Source organism: Ovis canadensis, chromosome 15, assembly GCF_042477335.2.
Source record: "Ovis canadensis isolate MfBH-ARS-UI-01 breed Bighorn chromosome 15, ARS-UI_OviCan_v2, whole genome shotgun sequence".
In the NCBI taxonomy this organism is placed as follows: domain Eukaryota; kingdom Metazoa; phylum Chordata; class Mammalia; order Artiodactyla; family Bovidae; genus Ovis; species Ovis canadensis.
Genome location: NC_091259.1, coordinates 22,012,310 through 22,026,947, shown reverse-complemented (window position 1 = coordinate 22,026,947; position 14,638 = coordinate 22,012,310). Strand labels below are relative to the sequence as shown.

At 41.2% G+C, this 14,638-nt stretch overlaps 1 protein-coding gene across 1 annotated transcript in view; it reads right to left on the bottom strand.

The window, feature by feature from the left end:
* The window catches only part of MAML2 (mastermind like transcriptional coactivator 2), a 410,701-nt gene that overhangs the window by 5,707 nt on the left and 390,356 nt on the right, over positions 1-14,638 (bottom strand). Inside the window, exon 4 of the mRNA XM_069554889.1 lies at positions 8,290-8,401. Within this exon, the coding sequence (XP_069410990.1) occupies positions 8,290-8,401 (112 nt within the window). The remainder of the gene's footprint in view (positions 1-8,289; positions 8,402-14,638) is intronic.

Sequence of the window (14,638 nt, the reverse complement as noted above, 5' to 3'; positions counted from 1 at the left end):
CTCTAGGAGCTATAGTTTTCATGGCATTGTTACCCACACACCATGAGCTACCTCCACTCATGCCATTTCCTTCTCACATGATGCCCTTCTTACTTCACCAAGCCCTATCTTTTCTTCAAAGGCTCAGGCCAAGGCCCAGGCTCCTTCGCTAAGCTTTCCCTGATATTGCAGCCTCCTCTCTCAAGCAGCGTTTGCTCTTTCAAGTTCTACTTAGCATTTAGCTTCTGTACTGGGAAATCCACGGAGCTGCCGTTGAGGCTACATTGATGCCTGTTAATAAGTGATTGAATGTGGGACTGTTCAATCACAGCCTGCTAAATAGGGAGGCTCCACCTATCAGATAGTGATTGGTCAATACACTGAAATCTTCCTGGCTTGAGGAGGTTAAAAGCATCACGAGAAAGACATCTTGAGAGGTAAAAATGGAATGCCAGAAAGGTAAATAAAAGTGCCTGCTAGATGATAAGTTCCATGAGAGAAAGAATTTTTGCCTGTTTTGTTCACTATCATATTCTCTAACTGTAGTGGAAGGTGCATTCAATTAATAATTATTGAGTGAATGAATGAGACAGTGAAACAAAGCTATAACTTGGAAATCAGAGATGCTGAGAAACAGATAATTAGACACATATGAAAATCAGAATAGCAGTGTGTGAGAAGAGAATGGGCTGCAATTATAACCCGAGGCCATCCCCTCCTGCTTGAGGACAGCTAGCAGGGTATACACCTTGAAAGACAGAAGTTATTGCTGTTTGATTAAAAATCCCTGCTGCTAGACTACATTCCTCTTAAAGCAGGAGCAGTCTCTTGTGTCTCCTTGTCTCTCCAGGTTTAGCACAGGGCCCTGTGTGTGTTTGCAGGGCAGTGTTTAATGAAGAGGGATCAGAGTCAGATAGGAGATACTTGGACAATAACTCAGAGTTCACAGGCTGCTAATGACATTAAGCAATATCATCTTGGTATCTGGAGGTTTCATGAAAAGGCAATTTCCATTATAGAAATGCTATGGAAACACTTTAGAGCCTTTAAAAATCACTCCTGTAGATGCCCCCTATTTTAAAAATGTGAGTAGAGCTGTGTTTTTTTTATTTTTTATTTTTTCCAAAACATTCATTGTTAGGGTCACTTAAGCAGCAAACATCTGCGGTGACATTAGCATAGAATCAAGTTTTCAAAAATTCAACTAAATTCAGCTTTCCAAAGGTGATAGCCTGTAAGAGCAAAGTCTAGGCTGGTGATGGTAATAGAGTGAACATGCTGTATTAAGAGGACACCTTTCAAAAGTTGATTCATTTGGTTGGTGTTATTAAGTCGATTTTTCTTTTCAAAATTTGTACCCTTTATTTAGGTTACTTTACACTCTTAAAATTATTCATTTATTTATCATTCAAAGTATTTTTTAAATGGGAGTATAAGTGCTTTACAGTGTGTGCACACACATTATTTATTAAAATTTATTAATTATTTATCATTCAAAGTATCTTTTAAATTGGTGTATAAGTGCTTTACAATGTTGTCTTAGTTTCTGCTGTACAACATGAATCAAGCCTCCCTCCCACTCCCCCATCCTATCCCTCTTGAAAGCTATATTTTTAAACCATCAGAAAAGAGAGAATTTCCATAAAGATCACAAAATATTAATCACAGTTACTATTTAGAAGCTCCTGATATGTGGTAGAAATTGTTCTAGGTGCTTTTCATACAGCATTTCTAAGATTAACATCTGGCCGAAATGACTATTATTGTCCTGAGATTGAAATAAAGAATGTTAAAAGAGTTTGTGTTGTGCTTGATGTTTATTTCATTCTTAGAAGACATGGGAAAGACAGCACTCGAGCACAGTGATTCTTACTCATCTGGGAGTTAGCAGCTAGATGCTAAGGATGCCTCCCTTATCAAATGCCCATATACACTGTGGAAGAGACCTAGGGGTCTAAATAACCAACCTCCATGTCTTCCTTAGAAACACAGCCTTCATTTTGCAGCAATGTGCCCAGCTGAAAAGCCACAATTTGCCAATCTTCTTTGCTGATGGGGTAGGGGTGGGGCGATCCATGTGAATAAATTCTGGCTAAAGGCAGAAGTTACTAGTTGAGTATCCCAAAAAACCTACTTTGAAAAGGGAATCTGATTCATTTGGAAGGCCATTTTACCTTTTCCCTTCTTTCATCTTTCTACCTGGAATATGGACACGAAGCTGGGCGATGTGGTGGCCACCAGGCAACCCTTACAATGGAAGCTACACGCTCAAGAAGGCGGAATAGAAAACAAAGAAGCCTGGACCCCTGACAACACCATAGAGCCACCAGCCAGCCTCTCCCTGCTCTTGCTGGGAATCTCATATGGCTGGGAAAAGAAAAGCCCAAACATTCACTTTGAATGAGACATAATATTTCAAAGTGCGCTTAGCTTACCCTAAGCCCACTGGTGGGCAAAGAAAGCTGTGGTATAAGAAGCCATGTTCCAAATAAAACCCATCTTGTCATTCAACCTCCTTAAGGACAGACTCAAACAGAGAATCTTGTTTTTCCCCTGAGGCAAACCAATCTTAGAGAATGGAATACATATATCCCATTCCTAACTTTAGTGGAAGGAGGCAATCTGGTGCATTTGAAGGAGTTTAAATAAAGTAGAACAACATATTCATTACTACACTTAACAGGATCAGAAAATAGTAGTGAACAGAAATATTCACAGCCCCTCCCTCTTTAGAACATGTCCTTTATGGTTTCCTGGACAGATGAAGATAACAGGTAAAGCAGAGAGAATCTGGGACACTTGAGGACAAGCTTAATTTACATTAGAAGGTCCAGAGTTCTGGACAGGAAAGACTGGAATAGATGCTGACTAGGAGAAGGCAGGGGCCGCACAGGCTAGGTTTGAGAGAGGTTTTTTAGAGTTCAGGGAGTGGAAGGAGAGAGATTTCAGGGGTAGTGTCTGTCATCTATGTTATATTGGGAGATCCATTCAGAAGTTTTGCTTTATATATACATCAGTTCAGTTCAGTTGCTCAGTCGTATCTGACTCTTTGTGACCCCATGAATCACAGCACACCAGGCCTCCCTGTCCATCACTAACTCCCGGAGTTCACTCAAACTCATGTCCATTGAGTCAGTGATGCCATCCAGCCATCTCACCCTCTGTCTTCCCCTTCTCCTCCTGCCCTCAATCCCTCCCAGCATCAGAGTCTTTTCCAATGCATCAAATCTTCACATGAGGTGGCCAAAGTATTGGGGTCTCAGCCTTTAGCATCATTCCTTCCAATGAACACCCAGGACTGATCTCCTTTAGAATGGACTTGTTGGATCACCTTGCAGTCCAAGGGACCCTCAAGAGTCTTCTCCAACACCACAGTTCAAAAGAATCAATTCTTCGGTGCTCAGCTTTCTCCACAGTCCAACTCTCACATCCATACACGACCACTGGAAAAACCATAGCCTTGACTAGACGGGCCTTAGTTGGCAAAGTAATGTCTCTGCTTTTGAATATGCTATCTAGGTTGGTCATAACTTTCCTTCCAAGGAGTATGTGTCTTTTAATTTCATGGCTGCAGTCACCATCTGCAGTGATTTGGAGCCCCCCAAAATGAAATCTGACACTGTTTCCCATCTATTTCCCATGAAGTGACGGGACCAGATGCCATGATATTAGTTTTCTGAATGTTATATACATAGCTTTATATATACATATATATATATATATATATATTTGGCTGCACTAAATTTTAGTTGCAGCAGGCCAATTCCTCATTGAGACATGTGGGATTTTAATTCCCCTCGTCCAAGGTAAGGAGCAGCGGCTGCACTTTGCTGGAGCAGCCGTGAAGAGATACCCCATGTCCAAAGTAAGAGAAACCCAAGGAAGACGGTAGGTGTTGTAAGAGAGCATCAGAGGGCAGACACACTGAAACCATAATCACAGAAAACTAGTCAATCTAATCATACTAGGACCACAGCCTTGTCTAACTCAACGAAACTAAGCCATGCCCATGGGGCCACCCAAGATGGGCGGGTCATGGTAGAGAGGTCTGACAGAATGTGGTCCACTGGAGAAGGGGATGGCAAACCACTTCAGCAGTCTTGCTTTGAGAACCCCATGAACAGTATGAAAAGGCAAAATGATAGGATACTGAAAGAGGAACTCCCCAGGTCAGTAGGTGCCCAATATGCTACTGGAGATCAGTGGAGAAATAACTCCAGAAAGAATGAAGGGATGGAGCCAAAGCAAAACCAACACTTAGTTGTGGATGTGACTGGTGATAGAAGCAAGGTCCGATGCTGTAAAGAGCAGTATTGCATAGGAATCTGGAATGTCAGGTCCATGAATCAAGGCAAATTGGAAGTGGTCAAACAGGAGATGGCAAGGGTGAACGTCGACATTCTAGGAATCAGCGAACTAAAATGGACTGGAATGGGTGAATTTAACAGAGATGACTATTATATCTACTACTGCGGGCAGGAATCCCTTAGAAAAAATGGAGTTGCCATCATGGTCAACAAGAGTCTGAAATGCAGTGCTTGGATGCAATCTCAAAAACGACAGAATGATCTCTGTTCATTTCCAAGGCAAACCATTCAATATCACAGTAATCCAAGTCTATGCCCCAATCAGTAATGCTGAAGAAGCTTAAGTTGAATGGTTTTATGAAGACCTACAAGACCTTTTAGAACTAACACCCAAAAAAAGATATCATTTTCATCTTAGGGGACTGGAATGCAAAAGTAGGAAGTCAAGAAACACCTGGAGTAACAGGCAAATTAGGCCTTGGAATACAGAATGAAGCAGGGCAAAGACTAATAGAGTTTTGCCAAGAAAATGCACTGGTTATAGCAAAAACCCTCTTCCAACAACGCAAGAGAAGACTCTACACATGGACATCACCAGGTGGTCAACACTGAAATCAGATTGATTATATTCTTTGCAGCCAAAGATGGAGAAGCTCTATACTGTCAACAAAAACAAGACCAGGAGCTGATTGTGGCTCAGATCATGAACTCCTTATTGCCAAATTCAGACTTAAATTGAAGAAAGTAGGGAAAACCACTAGACCATTCAGGTATGACCTAAATCAAATCCCTTATGATTATACAGTGGAAATAAGAAATAGATTTAAGGGACTGGATCTGATAGATAGAGTGCCTGATGAACTATGGACGGAGGATCGTGACATTGTACAGGAGACAGGGATCAAGACCATCCCCATGGAAAAGAAATGCAAAAAAGCAAAATGGCTGTCTGAGGAGGCCTTACAAATAGCTGGAAAACAAGAGAAGCGAAAAGCAAAAGAGAAAAGGAAAGATATAAGCATCTGAATGCAGAGTTCCAAAGAATAGCAAGAAGAGATAAGAAAGCCTTCCTCAGCGATCAATGCAAAGAAATAGAGGAAAACAATAGAATGGGAAAGACTAGAGATCTCTTCAAGAAAATTAGAGATACCAAGGGAGCATTTCATGCAAAGATGGGCTCGATAAAGGACAGAAATGGTATGGACCTAACAGAAGCAGAAGATATTAAGAAGAGGTGGCAAGAATACATGGAAGAACTGTACAAAAAAGATCTTCACGACCAAGATAATCACAATGATGTGATCACTCACCTAGAGCCAGACATCTTGGAATGTGAAGTCAAGTGGGCCTTAGAAAGCATCACTACACACAAAGCTAGTGGAGGTGATGGAATTCCAGTTGAGCTGTTTCAAATCCTGAAAGATGATGCTGTGAAAGTGCTGCACTCAATATGCCAGCAAATTTGGAAAACTCAGCAGTGGCCACAGGAATAGAAAAGGTCAGTTTTCATTCCAATCCCAAAGAAAGGCAATGCCAAAGAATGCTCAAACTACCACACAATTGCACTCATCTTACATGCTAGTAAACTAATGCTCAAAATTCTCCAAGCCAGGCTTCAGCTATTCGTGAACTGTGAACTCCCTGATGTTCAAGCTGGTTTTAGAAAAGGCAGAGGAACCAGAGATCAAATTGCCAACATCCGCTGGATCACGGAAAAAGCAAGAGAGTTCCAGAAAAACATCTGTTTCTGCTTTATTGACTATGCCAAAGCCTTTGACTGTGTGGATCACAATCAACTGTGGAAAATTCTGAAAGAGATGGGAATACCAGACCACCTGACCTGCCTCTTGAGAAACCTATATGCAGGTCAGGAAGCAACAGTTAGAACTGGACATGGAACAACAGACTGGCTCCAAATAGGAAAAGGAGCACGTGAAGGCTGTATATTGTCACCCTGCTTATTTAAATTTTTTTTTAAATTTTACTTTATTTTACTTTAGAATACTGTATTGGTTTTGCCATACATCAACACGAATCCACCACTGGTGTACATGTGTTCCCAATCATGAACTCCTCTCCCACCTCCCTCCCCATACCATCTCTCTGGGTCATCCCAGTGCACCAGCCCCAAGCATCCTGTATCCTGCATCGAACCTAGACTGGTGATTCATTTGTTATATGACATTATACATGTTTCAGTGCCATTCTCCCAAATCATCCCACCCTCTCCCTCTCCCAGAGTCCAAAAGACTGTTCTATACATCTGTGTCTCTTTTGCTGTCTCGCATACAGGGTTATCGTTACCATCTTTCTAAATTCCATATATATGTGTTAGTATACTGTATTGGTGTTTTTCTTTCTGGCTTACTTCACTCTGTATAATCGGCTCCAGTTTCATCCACTTCATTAGAATGGATTCAAATGTATTCTTTCTAATGGCTGAGTAATACTCCATTGTGTATATGTACCACAGCTTTCTTATCCATTCATCTGCTGACGGACATGTAGGTTGCTTCCATGTCCTGGCCATTATAAACAGTGCTGCGATGAGACCAAGAAACCTTGCTTATTTAACTTATATGCAGAGTACCTCATGAAAAACACTGGGCTAGAAGAAGCACAAGCTGGAATCAAGATTGCTGGGAGAGATATCAATAACCTCAGATATGCAGATGACACCACCCTTATGGCAGAAAGCGAAGAGGAACTAAAAAGCCTCTTGATGAAAGTGAAAGAGGAGAGTGAAAAAGTTGGCTTAAAGCTCAACATTCAGAAAACAAAGATCATGGCATCTGGTCCCATCACCTCATGGGAAATAGATGGGGAAACAGTGTCAGACTTTATTTTTGGGGGCTCCAAAATCACTGCACATGGTGATTGCAGCCATGAAACTAAAAGATTATTACTCCTTGGAAGAAAATTTCTGACCAACCTAGATAGCATGTTGAAAAGCAGAGACATTATTTTGCCAACAAACGTCCGTCTAGTCAAGGCTATGGTTTTTCCAGTGGTCATGTGTGAAGAAAGCTGAGCGCAGAAGAATTGATGCTTTTGAACTGTGGTGTTGGAGAAGACTCTTGAGAGTCCCTTGGACTGCAAGGAGATCCAACCAGTCCATTCTGAAGGAGATCAGCCCTGGGATTTTTTTTGGAAAGAATGGTGCTAATGCTGAAACTCCAGTACTTTGGCCACCTCATGTGAAGAGTTGACTCACTGGAAAAGACTCTGATGCTGGGAGGGGTTGGGGGCAGGAGGAGAAGGGGACGACCGAGGATGAGATGGCTGGATGGCATCACTGACTCGATGGACGTGAGTCTGAGTGAATTCCGGGAGTTGGTGAACAGGGAGGCCTGGCGTGCTGTGATTCATGGGGTTGCAAAGAGTCAGACACGACTGAGCAACTGAACTGAAATGACCAGGGATCAAACCTGGGCCCCACGCATTGGGAACTAGGGGCCTTAACCACTGCACCACCAGGGAAGTTCCTTGCTTTATATTTTACATGTAATCCACTTTTGGTATTTTTGAGATACTTCCTAAAGACATAATTTGCTTTTCGATTATTTTTTGGTTATAGGGCTATTTGTCTTAGGAAGATGAGCCCAAAGTGGAGACAGAAAGATTGGACTCTATGCAAGTTACAAATGGGACAGTGAGGGTGAAACGTATGCTTATCTTACACTGTCTGGGTCAAAATACGCTGTTGGGAGAAAAATGGTTGAACCTAGCATTTAGAAAATATTTACGCTTTTTAGACTCTCAGAGGTAATCCCAAGAGCAGTGAAAACCATAAATGAGGAACAAAAATAAGTTGGAAAAACTGATGCTTGAACTAAAAAATAGTCCAATTTGGTCCTGATTGAAAGTTAAATGGGAGCTAGAGAAGGAGTCTAATAAAGATGTTACAATTAAATATGAAACGAGGAAAGGAGGGAATACGAACCACTGAACAGTGTTCTTCTTTTCACAGTTAGGATTTTTATTAATTTTTAAGAACACTTACCAGAATACTGAGCAGGTGGTTGCATGTTGCCCGCATTTCTTCTTTGGTCTTTATAATCTGGGGGTGGCCTTGTCAGATGTCTGTTTATCTGATCTTGTGGAGCAATTTTCTCCTAGAAAACACAAATGAAAATATAATAAACTGCATTGTTAGTTTCTCACTTATAAAAATGTATAGTTTCTCACTTACAAAAATGTATAGATTGTTATTCAAAAAGGTAAGAATATTATTATTCGAAAGGTAACAAATTCTGAATAAACACTGTTATTCAAAAGGTAAGAACAATTTTGCAGTCATAGTTAAGAATCATGGATCTTAGGGGTTTTGTTTTTTTCATGTTTTCAAGTCAGTGGCGAATCATGGACCTCATTTAGAGACTGATCTTTTAGATTTCAATTTCCTTCATAAAAGTTTAGTTTCTACCTCTCATCAACATTCAACATGTGTTTTGAGTCTAGTAACTACTCTCATTTTCTTTACTTTGCAATTAGCTTTGATTTTCTGTGAATTCAGAGATGGGTATTTCTAGTTTTGTTTTGTAGCACACCTGATATACTTTGTTACCTTTATGTACTTCTGGTCCCACCATGTGTGGAAGGTGCAGGAATAAGACTGTCAGATAAAATGCAGAACACTCAGGTATTCTGTGTTTTTATTTGCTAAATTTGGCAACCTGAGAGATAGGAGGAGATAACCTTAGAAGCTTCCCTGGTGGCTTAGAGGATAAAGCATCTGCCCACAATACGGGAGACCCAGGTTCGATCTCTGGGTAGGGAAGATTCCCTGGAGAAGGAAATGGCCACCCACTCCAGTACTCTTGCCTGGAAAATCCCATGGACGGAGGAGTCCATGGGGTCGCAAAGAGTCAGACACGACTGAGCGACTTCACTTCAACCTATCAGATAACTGACATAGGCATTCTGCACATATCTCATTTTCCCCTTCATAAGGTTGATTATTCCTACTTGATCAATAAGGAATGGAAGCGTTAGGTAGGAAGTTAGGCCTGAGGGGTGGCCTAGCCGAAGAGGATGCAAGCTGATTGCTAAACCCCACCCCAGACACGCCCCAATACGGCACAGGAGAACTCACAGATACGCTACAAAATAATCAGAGAGATGGGTCCAACTCCTGCGCCTGCGCCCTAGGCAGCCAGTAGATACAAACTAACCAGTGGGGCTTCTCCAACTCCTGTGCATGGCCATTGACGCAAAGTTGTGTTCTCAAGTGACCTTAGGCAGCCGGGAGACTATTCAGTTCAGTTCAGTTGCTCAGTCGTGTCCGACTCTTTGCCACCCCATGAATCGCAGCGTGCCAGGCCTCCCTGTCCATCACCAACTCCCGGAGTTCACTCAGACTCACGTCCATCGAGTCAGTGATGCCATCCAGCCATCTCATCCTCTGTCCTCCCCTTCTCCTCCTGCCTCCAAGCCCTGCCAGCATCAGAGTCTTTTCCAATGAGTCAACTCTTCACATGAGGTGGCCAAAGTACTGGAGTTTCAGCTTCAGCATCATTCCCTTCAAAGAAATCCCAGGGCTAATCTCCTCCAGAATGGACTGGTTGGATCTCCTTGCAGTCCAAGGGACTCTCAAGAGTCTTCTCCAACACACTGTTCAAAAGCATCAATTCTTCTGTGCTCGGCTTTCTTCACAGTCCAACTCTCACATCCATAACATGACCACTGGAAAAACCATAGCCTTGACTGGACGGACCTTTGTTGGCAAAGTAATGTCTCTGCTTTTCAACATGCTATCTAGGTTGGTCAGAACTTTTCTTCCAAGGAGTAAGCATCTTTTAATTTCATGGCTGCGATCACCATGTGCAGTGATTTTGGAGCCCCCCAAAATAAAGTCTGACACTGTTTCCACTGTTTCCCCATCTATCTGCCATGAAGTGATGGGACCAGATGCCATAATCTTCGTTTTCTGAATGTTGAGCTTTAAGCCAACTTTTTCACTTTCCACTTTCACTTTCATCAAGAGGTTCCTGTTCACTTTCTGCCATAAGGGTGGTGTCATCTGCATATCTGAGGTGATTGATATTTCTCCTGGCAATCTTGATTCCAGTTTGTGCTTCTTCCAGCCCAGCGTTTCTCATGATGTACTCTGCATATAAGTTAAATAAGCAGGGTGACAGTATACAGCCTTGACATACTCCTTTTCCTATTTGGAGCCAGTCTGTTGCTCCATGTCCAGTTCTAACTGTTGCTTCTTGTCCTGCATACAGATTTCTCAGGCAGGTAAGGTGGTCTAGTATTTAAGAATTTTCCATCTCTTTAAGAATTTCCATAGTTTGTTGTGATCCACACAGTCAAAGGCTTTGGCGTAATCAATAAAGCAGAAGTAGATGTTTTTCTGGAACTCTTTTGCTTTTTCCATGATTCAACAGATGTTGGCATTTGATGTCTGGTTTCTCCGCCTTTTCTAAATCCAGCTTGAACATCTGGAAGTTCTTGGTTCACATACTGTTGAAGCATAGTTTGGAGAATTTTGAGCATTACTTTGCTAGTGTGTGAGATGAGTGCAATTGTGTGGTAGTTTGAACATCCTTTGGCATTGCCTTTCTTTGCAATTGAAATGAAAACCTTTTTCAGTCCTGTGGCCACTGCTGAGTTTTCCAAATTTGCTGGCATATTGAGGGCAGCACTTTCACAGCATCATCTTTTAGCTCAACTGGAATCCCATCACCTCCATTAGCTCTGTTCGTAGTTATGCTTCTTAAGGTCCCCTTGACTTCACATTCCAGGATATTTGGCTCTAGGTGAGTGATCACACCATCATGGTCATCTGGGTCATGAAGATCTTTTTTGTATAGTTCTTCTGTGTATTCTTGCCACCTTTTCTTAATATCTTCTGCTTCTGTTAGGTCCATACCATTTCTGTCCTTTTTTGTGCCCATCTTTGCATGAAATGTTCCCTTGGAATCTCTGGTTTTCTTGAAGAAATCTCTAGTCTTTTCCATTCTATTGTTTTCCTCTATTTTTTGCATTGATCACTGAGGAAGGCTTTCTTATCTCTCCTTGCTATTCTTTGGAACTGTGCATTCAAATGGAGATATCTTTCATTTTCTCCTTTGCCTTTAGCTTCTCTTCTTTTCACAACTATTTGTAAGGCCTCCTCAGACAATCATTTTGCCTTTTTGCATTTCTTTTCCTTGGGGATGGTCTTAATCATTGCCTCCTGTATAATGTCAGGAACCTCCGTCCACAGTTCTTCAGGCACTCTATCAGATCTAATATCTTGAATCTATCTGTCACTTCCACTGTATAATTGTAAGGGATTTGATTTAGGTCACACCTGAATGGTTTAGTGGTTTTCCCTACTTTCCTTAATTTAAGGCTGAATTTGGCAATAAGAAGTTCATGATTGGAGCCATAGTCAGCTCCCAGTCTTTTTTTTTTTGCTGACTGTATAGAGCTTCTTCATCTTTGGCTGCAAAGAATATAATCAATCTGGTTTCAGTGTTGACCATCTGGTGATGTCCATGTGTAGAGTCATCTCTTTTGTTGTTGGAAGAGGGTGTTTGCTATGACCGGGGCATTCTCTTGGCAAAACTCAGTTAGCCTTTGCCCTGTTCATTTTGTACTCCAAGGCCAAATTTGCCTGTTACTCCAATTATCTCTTGACTTCCCACTTTTGCATTCCAGTCCCCTACGATGAAAAGGACATCTTTTGGGGGTGTTAGTTCTAGAAGGTCTTGTAGGTCTTCATAGAACCATTCAACTTCAGCTTTTTTGACATTATTGGTTGGGGCAAAACAGTGGATTATTGTGGTACTGAATGGTTTGCCTTGGAAATGAACAGAGATCATTCTGTTGTTTTTGTGATTACATCCAAGTAGTGCATTTCAGACTCTTGTTGATTATGATGACTACTCCATGTCTTCTAAGGGATTCTTGCTCACAATAGTAGATACAATATAGTTACAGAAAAATCAATAAATAGAAAAGAAAACCTTGTAACAGATGGGTAAATTAGATGGAAGTCAAATGTGGACTACCTAATTTAGAACCCACTTAAACCATGTATTTCTGTTTCCCATCAAATTCCAAACCTTCTAAGTTGAATAAATCAACTATAAAGGGAAAACAAGTGGCTTTAAAACAACAACAAACCAAATTCAAATTCTTGTTTCTAAGGAGAAAGACTTGAAAGGCTCAGAGGGAATTTGGGGCATCAAGTAATTCATATAAAACACAATTTTGATGAGCTAAGTGTAAATGAATCAGAAACATATGGATTACATTTCTTTTAAACATGGGTTTACAAATTAAGGGAAAAAGTGGTTGGTGAAACTCTTTCTGGTTTTGCCCAAACCCTAAATGTTCAAGAAACAGCTTGAGATGTTCCATGAACCCAAATGTGGCAATATTCAACCATTCCTGCTGTAAACTATTGTGCAAGCTGACAGTTTTGATTTTTATGCCAAGCATGGGACTTTTTGAAGTCTTCTCTTTTTCAGAAGCATCCATCCTATTTTCTTATGTAATTAGGTGTTTCTGTTCAAGAAAACAGAAGTAATGTACACACACATGTGAAAATTAGGCCCTTGGTTCTCCATTAAGGACTAGATTTCAAATCTGGGTTTATTTTCGGATATATTCAACCTACTTATTGGTATTTTGTTCTCCTGAGGGGTTACTTAGGTTGTTCAAAGAGTCACATATGTATCTCTGGAACGTGAGTTTCTTAAAGTACTTGTTCACAAATGGCCTTAAATGGCTGTGAAAGAACTGACATCTTGTCACTTCATGGTGCTCCCTTTGTGGTGAAGAGCAGCAAAGGCAAGACTCCAATACTGAATGAAGACAGCTCTGTTTGCAAGAGATTCCCCAGTCTAAGCAAGTGGAAACCCACAGGCCACCCCTGTGAATTATTTTTGTGCAACATGAAATTTAACTTCACAACTAGTGTCTCATATTCTGATATCTTGGACCCGAAAAGCTAACACAGAAATCATCTTCTGTGGCCCATATCTGTCTTGCTTCAATTTGGCCATCTCAAAATGTAAAATGTGGATAATTCTAGGACCTCCCTCAAACTCCCCTTGAAAGGATTAATCCTTTAATTCTGTAAAACTCAGCATGGTGCCTGGCACATAGTAGGTACACAAAACACGTTGGTGATTCTGATGCCCATTGTTAACAAGTTCTACTCATCTCTCTTCTTTGTGTCTCACTGGTGGGAGAATAATAGAGAATAAGGATAATACGCTTTTATGAGAAAAATGTCTCAATTTAGGCGCCTATCTAGCTTTGCCAACTGACCGCAAATGACTACAAAGCATATGCTAATGTAAAGTGGCATCAAAGACGGTTTCTTCCTGGATATGCTAAAAAGCACAAGCACCCTCAATGGTGGCCAAACAAAAAGAAATGTGAATGGCTTATAAAAATCACAAAAGCAGCAGCCTCATTCCCATTCATCTCCCATAGCTTATGCCCCTGCCCTTTGCACCTGTCCCAGTGGTGACTCAACCGGGGCTCCATGGGAGCTAGGATGGGGCCAGGACAAAACCCTCAGGGGACATCTCCTTGCCTTTTAATGCGAGCTGAAAATCCAGAAATTCAGCCTCTGCCTGCTATAAGTCAACAGATTAGTAGTGTTGATGGCAATGATGAACGTGTACCCAGTGAGCCAATCTTAGATTATCTGTTTTTCTTATCTACTGCCCTTGTTTCCAAGCTGTATTGTTTATGAAGACCATCAAAAGGGAGAGAGGGGGTAGGAGGAATGGAGTTTTCAAAACTGTGATTTACGGTGGAAATTAGTTGTGTCATTTAGCTATCTGGTCAGTGGTTCCCCTATATCTTAGGGCAGCATTCAAGTTCCCCTGTAAGTTTATTACTCACTATTCCTTATTTGAGTCAAACAAATTTATTTCTCACTATTTCTTCTCACATGCTCTGGACTCTAAAATTAATTCCATTTTTTCATGTCTTAAAAAAAATGATTGTTATATTGTGATTCATACTTTTCATTATAAATTAAATATTTCGTAATACAGTCTCAAACTAACCAACGAATACACACATTAGGTTATACCTTTTGGTCTCCAGCCACCCTCCCGACCCAGGGATCAAATCCGTAACTCCTGCATTGTAGGCGGCTTCTTTACAGTCTGAACCACCAGGGAAAGCCCCCCAAAAACCAACTCTTTGGGACCCCATAGACTGTAGCCCACCAGGCTCCTCTGTTCATGGGATTTCCTAGGCAAGAATACTGGAGTGGATTGCCATTTCCTTCTCCAGGGAATTTTCCCAACCCAGGGATCAAACCTGTGTCTCTCTCGTTGGCAGGCAGAATCTTTACCACTGAACCACCTGGGGAGCCCTTTATACCTTTATTA